At 37.2% G+C, this 7816-nt stretch overlaps 1 protein-coding gene across 1 annotated transcript in view; it reads left to right on the forward strand.

The window, feature by feature from the left end:
- Positions 1–4053, forward strand: part of traf3ip1 (TNF receptor-associated factor 3 interacting protein 1) — a gene marked incomplete in the record, with an annotated part of 21797 nt that extends 17744 nt beyond the window's left edge. The window contains 2 exon segments of the mRNA XM_014015211.1: positions 3085–3302; positions 3696–4053. Of these exon segments, the coding sequence (XP_013870665.1) occupies positions 3085–3302; positions 3696–3861 (384 nt within the window).
- Positions 4054–7816: the final 3763 nt, after the last annotated feature.

Here is a 7816-nt window from a genome sequence, read left to right on the forward strand (position 1 = left end):
TCTTGGAGGAGAGACGAAACGTTTCACTAAAAAAGAACCCATCCAGAGGACCTACAGTACTTATTTTTTTCCTTTTGATTTTTTTCTACCTAGATTACTGAGATGCATCAGGACATTGACCAGTTTAAGTTTTTCCAGTTTTATTTCTGTCAAATATTTATTTAATTTATTGAAACCTTTGTTTAACCAGGTAGATCTAATTGAGATCAAAAATCTCTTCTTCAATAAGAGACCTGGCCAAGAACGGCAGCAGCCCGCTCACATAAAACTACAATCAAATACATCATGGTAAACAAAAGAAAAACAAGAAACACTCATAAAAGGTAAGATAGGACTAAAATAGAGTAAAAAATCTGTTAAAACATTTACAAACAAATGTCTTATGTACAAGCTGTTTAAAACTGACCCTAAAAACATTAAAAGAGACCAACGTTTTCAACTTCAAATCTTTCTGTAGTAGATTCCAGCAAAGTGGAAGAAACTTTTGCCATAATCAGAGCAAACCTTACAGTTAATAAAATGAATGTAGAAAATGACCTCCTGTGTGTTTTTTAAACAATATATGACAGRAGGTAAGTGGGAGGTAAATCCAAGATTGCTTTGTGAACTAGATTATGCCAATGAACAACTCTGCAGGTGGATAAGGCAGTCCGTCCAACGCTGGTATACAGATGACAGATAAAACACAAGGCTCCATGATAGAGTCCAACAAATGCAACAAGTATTCATACAGTAATGTTAAAAAGCATCTCTCAATGCATATTTTTTGTCGGTCTATTGAAAAGAGGAAAAAAAAAAGGTTTGTCTTTTATGCCAGGCCAAAACCGAACCGACACTTTGTGGGTTTTGAAGGGGAAGCTGTCCTTGAGTTTACATTATATGAGTTCTGCAGCCTCGTGGGGACAGGTGCTCCCGTGTCAAACGTTGCAATTTGGGCCCCATGTTGAACTTGAAAGGAGGTAGAAGTGTAATAGTTGTTACTCAATACTGTAGTGAAAAAAACACAACTGCCACAGCCTGTTACTAAAATAAACAAGACCAAGACTGTAGGTGGGGGGGGGGGTTTACTCTGTGCTTCGGTTGATTCTCTGGTGGCTGTTTGTAAGTAGGTGTGTGGCTTTAGGTTTGGAGTGCAGAGTGTTTTCACCCTACACACACTAATACACACACACACTTCCAGGCCTTGCAAAGTCCAGCTGAGCAAACATCTTTAAGTTTGCTTTCTGCCAAGGGAGTTCCTTCCCTGATACGTTCCCCTCCTTTTCTCCATCAAGGGACGAGGTGTAATTGGGATACAGCTAACCTCCTCTTCCTCCCCCCGTCACTGCAAACCTTCAGTCAGCCAGTCCCCCTACGTTAGCCAAGACAATTCAGCAGCACGTTTGATCTTTGTATACACAGCTAGCTTGGTAGAATTCCTCAATAACCTTTTTAGCCTTGAAATCTTAAAACCACAAAATATATCCTTTGCTCTGGTTCTGGTTCTGGTTCTGGTTCTGGGCATCGGAGACGTCGCTGGCAAAGACAGGATTTCTAAAGAGAGTTTATGTTTCGGTCTACAGCAGCGTGAGTGATTCTCACAGCTGTCTGATAGATTTCTGAGTTTAATCAAATAGATCTCTAAAGACATATTCTTGGAGAAACTTAATCAATTAAAGAGGATAATAAACTGTATACTGTTTTATTCCAGTTGTTAGTTATTCATTATTTGTAACTGTTTGTAGGGAAGTTAATGACATTTTTTTGCAAAACTTTTCTGTTTTAAGTCCAAGTTTTTATTTCCATATTAAGATAGTTGTCTTTGTAGATTGAGGAAGATACGTTTGATACAAAAGATATTGTATTACTACCGTAGGTGTGTAATAATTTAGTACCACTGACATGTATTTAATTACYGTACTAACTGTCCCTGCATTTTCCTCTAATGACTTCAACTTCTACTTTCCCGTTTGGAGTATAGTTATTTAAAACATGTCTCAAACTGGCTTCAGATACTTTCCAGTCATAATGGCTCTGCAAAAGAGTAACTAAAAGCTTATTTATTATGACCCCCGCACGTGAAGCAGGGGCTCATTTTCCACTAGTGCCACTATAGTGTGTCACTATAGTGTAGTGTCGGAACGGGTCAGTTCGGGTGCTTTTCCATTGACGTTCCRGTCTGGTTCCAATGGGTGTGTTTTGGGCGGTTGGTGGAGTTATTTTTTTTAAGTTAATGGGCAAAATGAGAGATGGAAACACATTTGATGAATAACTTTTGAAATTTTAAAAATTYGCAAAAATTTCGAATTAAAATAGGATGGAATCACGACTAATGTCACTGCTACWATTGAAAAAATTGCTCCTTGAATTGTTCTTGTAAAGGCAGCTTAGACACAACCAGTGACTCCACCCTCTAGCCAATCAGTGACAAACAGTGTTCTGACATCACATTTTGGTGTCAACTGGGGCTGCTTGGAACCACAATGAAGTAGGTAATAAAAAAAGGGGGCTGGTTCCATGAATCTGGCCTAATGGAAATGGCTTGGAACCATACCAACACTACACTAAGTGGCACTAGTGGAAAAGGGGCAATTTTGTTTCCGTACTGTTAATTGAATTTAATTAAATTTTTTCGGTGATGTTTGGTCAACCGTAGCATGGAAACGGCTGCATTGATCAACRTGAAATCTGGCAGGAACGTAGATGTGTCCGACCTACACTGAGCCAGCCAACGGTTTTACAATAGACCCCATATTTGAGGAGGGGGTTCCATCTGAAAGTGGGTATCTGGACATGCAAAAATGCTTATAACTCAAAAACTATTCAACATAGGAACTTCAGATTTTTTTTGGTGTTTAGTTTTGATGAATGGCCATCCATYAGGCCCACCAATGACCAACCCCCTCCGGATCCCCACCCAAAACAATAAATCTGTTCTGGTGAGTTCTGGTRCATTGGTGCTTTGCGTATGTGCGGGGTCATGTATGCTACTGCCATGCGACATCTAGTTATTTATTTAATAACATTTGGTCTATTAGATCTTCCTGCTTATTGACTTTTTAAGTTAAGCTTTAAAGTTTTTAATTCTCATCGTTCACTTTTCAGAACTTGGTGTCCGAACCTGCTCATAAAAAAGAGCAGGAAATGATGAACAGGGAGATCGAGCGTCTCCGCGCCTCCATCCAGTCGGTTTGCCGCAGTTCCCTGCCGCTGGGGAAGATCATGGACTACATCCAGGAGGACGTGGACGCCATGAAGGCTGAGCTGCTCTCCTGGCGGCAGGAGAACAAGGAGCATGCGCAGGCCCTGCTGGAGGAACAGAGGTGGGGAGGCTGCTTCACACAGAAAGAAAAGAAACAGGCACTGGCTAAGAGAGGCTTAAATGAAACAAAGATTTTTCAAAAACAAGAATGTTAATCATACTGTGACTTGGTACGCCCAACCAGTGAGTCAACCAGTTTGTCACGAAGTCCAACTAAAACACATATCTGGCCCAAAACATCTGTAACCAAAGAAACATGGAGCTGTTTGGATCCACAGTTGTTCATTTTACTTTAATTATGAAAGAAAAACTCTATTAAGTATAAAAAAACAGCAGATTTAGCAACTATCAAGTTCAGACCCCGATTATAACAACTTTGCAGATCATTGTGAAATATCTAACAATTCCACATAAACAATAAATAACATTTTGCCATGTTTGTATTTGTAAACAGGCTGACAGAGCAGGCCGTGATGCCTCTGAAAACCAAGCTGGCTGAGCTGGAGCAGCAGATCAGGGACCAGCAGGATAAGATCTGCGCTGTGAAGTGCAACATCCTGAAGAACGAGGAGAAGATTCAGAAAATGGTGACCGGGATCAACGTCTCCTCCAGAACCTGAGTGAAAAATAAGGACTGGAGAGAAGAAGAAAAAAAACGTAAACATGCGTTAAATGAGTATGAGCAGGTAATTGTTCTGAAAACATAAAACTGTAAGGTCATTTATTCCAGAGGACAATGGAATAAAAACCACTTGTAGGTTTTGTTGTCAGTGCAGGAGAACCTGAATACTTTACTGTAAACTGGAGGAGAAAGTAGCTGTAAAATAAGTACAGAACAGAGAACAGAGCCATGCTGTGCTTTAGAGGTTATATATTATTAAAGTGGGTGTTTACGTCCATCAGCTGATAACCTGAAAACATCCAACTTCATCTGTCTGCATTGGTCTCGATGCCACTTTTTTTATTTTGTGCCTTCTGGTCAGTGAAGTTCATCAGATTTTAATGTTAGGGTAACGGCACATTGCGCAACCACTACTTATACAATCCAAACATTTTTTAGTAAAGAAGAGGAAAATGCTTTTGTACACCATTTTATCTTACAATGTTGACATAAAACTTAAGCCGGTTTTCTAATATTTTCTAAATGTAACGACATTTATTTCAAAGTTTTTAGATTATCTATTTAAATTCATTCAGCTGAAGAACAACAAAAATATATCTTTAGGAAGTACTTGGAGGATCCCGTTCACTTGGCTAACCAAAATTCTTTATTGTCATAATTTGGTCAGAAATTTCTCCGACCTTCTTCCCGCCCTGTTCTTTTGTTTTCAGATCCTGTTTTTTTTTTCTTCTACTCATAAAGCACTTCTGCACTTTGATAATGTGAAGTCACTTTTCAAAAATTTTACAGATAAGTCTGTTTTCTGTCAACTTTACCGTTTAAGAGTCTTGACGTGTGGATTTCTTTTTCTTTTGCGTTCCCTCGCAATATTGTTTCACGTTCCCACGTGAAAGTTATTTTTTTGTATGAACTGAATTAAATCAGACTTTTCAGACCAAAACAGGATGTGTCGCCACAAATTCGGGAAATTGACGGTTAGATTTTGTGGCTGCACAGCGTTAAAATACCTGCAAATTAAATATCTTCATGTGTGTGTCTGTGACACATTTAATCCAAAGCTGAATTAAAGTAGGCTAACTCCCGTATTTTGGTGAACATGTGAATTTGTTAATAAACCGGCAGCACAACATAAATGTYTTTTGCGAGGGAACGCAAAATAAAAAAAAAAATCCTCATGTCCCCTCGTGGGCTCAGTATCTTTCTATAAAAAACAGACATCCTGATTTGTGTAAAAAAATTGAATTTTAAAATGAGAGCGCAGACATCCTGAAGAATTTGCCAAAGTATTGCTTCCCTTTTTTTTTTTTAACACAAAATTTTGGGCCAGATTGAAGTTTATTTAGAAATTACAAAAACACTAAATGTTTTTTTTTTTTTACCTGCTTCTTTTGCAGCTAAATGAATGTGCTTTTGTACATGGAGCCAACATGAAGAAGCAATACTGACTGAGAAATGTAGTTTTTTTTGCTTCAAAAACACAAATTAGACTCCTGAATGTGATCTATTTTTTATAATAACTAGTGATTCCCACTGAAAGAAAATTAAATTAATATTTTCAGAGGACTTTCCTTTTTGCAAAGATTTTTTTTCCAACAAATCTCAACTCTTTCTACTCTCAGGTTTTGTAATCCAGCTGCCTTGTCTGATTAGTTTAACAAACATGAACAGAGTTCCAAAGCTCAAATTCAATTAAATAAATCAGCAAAAACATTTGTGCTGAGAACATCGTTTATCAATATTAAACATTTATGAAGCCACGGCCTAGACTATTTTTAATACATATTAGATAGTGCTAATGTWATCAGGCTCTGACTAACAAAAAAAAGGGAGAAATCTGGTTTCCAGCTGTATTTAAAGCATTTACATTTTTTTAAAGAGCAGCCATTTGTTGAAGGTTCAACAGTCAAACTGCACTAATATAAGTGACTTTTTAACTTTTTCTCATCAGTATTTTATGAAACTCATCTAACAGAAGTGGGACCTCTTCCTGAAACCTACTAATGTCTGAAAGGGAAACTCCTGCTAAAGAAACCTCTTTATTGCTCTGATGTTACATGAAATGACTGTAAACGCTGCTCACTGTCCTCAGTTTCTCTTTAAGCTGTACATTCTGTATATGTGGAGCCTGTATCATAGTTGAAATGAATCTATAATTTTGTAGTGGAGTGAAATAAATGAATACAGTACACTGCAGTAAATGTTTGTCTCTTGTTTATTATTTGTGACAGTGTAAATTGGTGGTTTGTTGCTTAATGAGAGAGCTTAAGTGAAACAATGACTTGACTGCTTTGTAATTTTGAAGGTTTTCTGTAAAGTCTTTTTGACGTTTTGCTACACTGGAGGAGATGATTTAATTTGGGGGCTTTGTAAACATCCAGCTTGCATGCAAAAACCTTTAATAATGTGTTTAAATCAGATTCAGATCTCCTCGTGGACTGAACCAGGTAGACTAATCTGTGCTTCGGATTTCCAGGCCCAAAGCAGCGAGTGAGTCGGACTTCCAGTGAGTCAAAACTAAACAGTCTAAATCTGCGTTTTATTGGAACTGGAATCCTTCAGCTCAGCATTTCTTTTGCTCAAACAGAGCTGGAAGTCTGCAGGCAACCTGTCCACGTATGGGGACTCATGGGTCTGCTGACCTGTGGGTTTATTTTTAAAGCAGCGCCATGATCTCAGTGTCTGTCATCAGGCTGCAGAAAGCCATGGCTGCATGCCTCCCTGGTGTACGTTACCCACCCAAAAATGACTCAGGGAACACGGAGAGTTAAAAGATGGCTGCAGAATATTTTATATTCATTTTTTATGCTTGCTTAGAACCACCCTTTGGTTTTAAAATTTTGCTTCCAAGGATCCAAACTTTCTTGCAGTCTTTCAAAATGGTCTTTGTCGTGGTGTTTTAAAGCTTTTTCTCTTAACGTAGGCTGATTTTTTAAATTTATTTCCTATCCRATACCCAAAATATGACTGTTTTGGACGTGTTTTTGTTGTTTTTAAATCCTTGTTTCTGACCTGAATCCTATAAAAGACTCCTGAACTAAAGGGATGAATCAGCGTTGTACTTGTATTTTCTTTAAAATGTACCTTTTTACAGTTACTAATGTGTATGCTTAAAATCAGGCACAACACCCTCATAACTACTCATACAAACACATTTATAAATTAGTTTATTTTGGATTTTCTGTGACCCAGGGGTGTCCAGTCCTGGTCCTGGAGGGTCACTATCCTGCATGGTTTACTTGTTTCCCTGCTGCAACACACCTGGAATTTATCTTTAATTTTAAAGAAGCTTCTTACCCTCAGCAAAAAGTAGTATACGTGAAGTTCATCTAAACAAGGATACTTGAGTTTAAGTATATCAATTATACTAGGTAGCATGTACTTATAGTGTACTAGAATGTATACTGACTTAATACTTGTTCGTACTATAGTGGGACTTTTTGTTGTTTATAAAACGTATACATATACTATACTGTTGTGTGTTTTTAAGTTTATAAACTTACCAAAAAKAAGTATACTTTAGGTACATGTCATTAAGTATACTAAAGTATATAAAAGTGTATTTCCCTAAGTGTACTTTTATTTGCCGTGTACACAGATATAAGGGGCTAAACTGGCCCACAATCAGTTTACGAAAGTATGTGTGTGAAAATGTAGTTTCAGTGTACTACTAAAWTTTATCTTGGCCAAAAGTTTAAACATTAGGATTGACTAAATACACTTCAACTTAATAAATTTTTAGTACAAGCCAAGTGTAGAGTTGATAAGATAAGTACATTTATGTTAATTTTTTATTAATCTTGATACTGTAAATACTGTTTTTTTTTACTCTTCTACTTTTTACTCAAACACCAGAAGGGAAAACCTAATTTTGTTGTACTTGTGACAATATAGACTATTCTATTCTATTCTATTCTATTCTATTCTATTCTATTCTATTCTATTCTATTCTATTC

The sequence above is a fragment of the Austrofundulus limnaeus genome, unplaced genomic scaffold, assembly GCF_001266775.1.
Source record: "Austrofundulus limnaeus strain Quisiro unplaced genomic scaffold, Austrofundulus_limnaeus-1.0 Scaffold125, whole genome shotgun sequence".
NCBI lineage: Eukaryota > Metazoa > Chordata > Actinopteri > Cyprinodontiformes > Rivulidae > Austrofundulus > Austrofundulus limnaeus.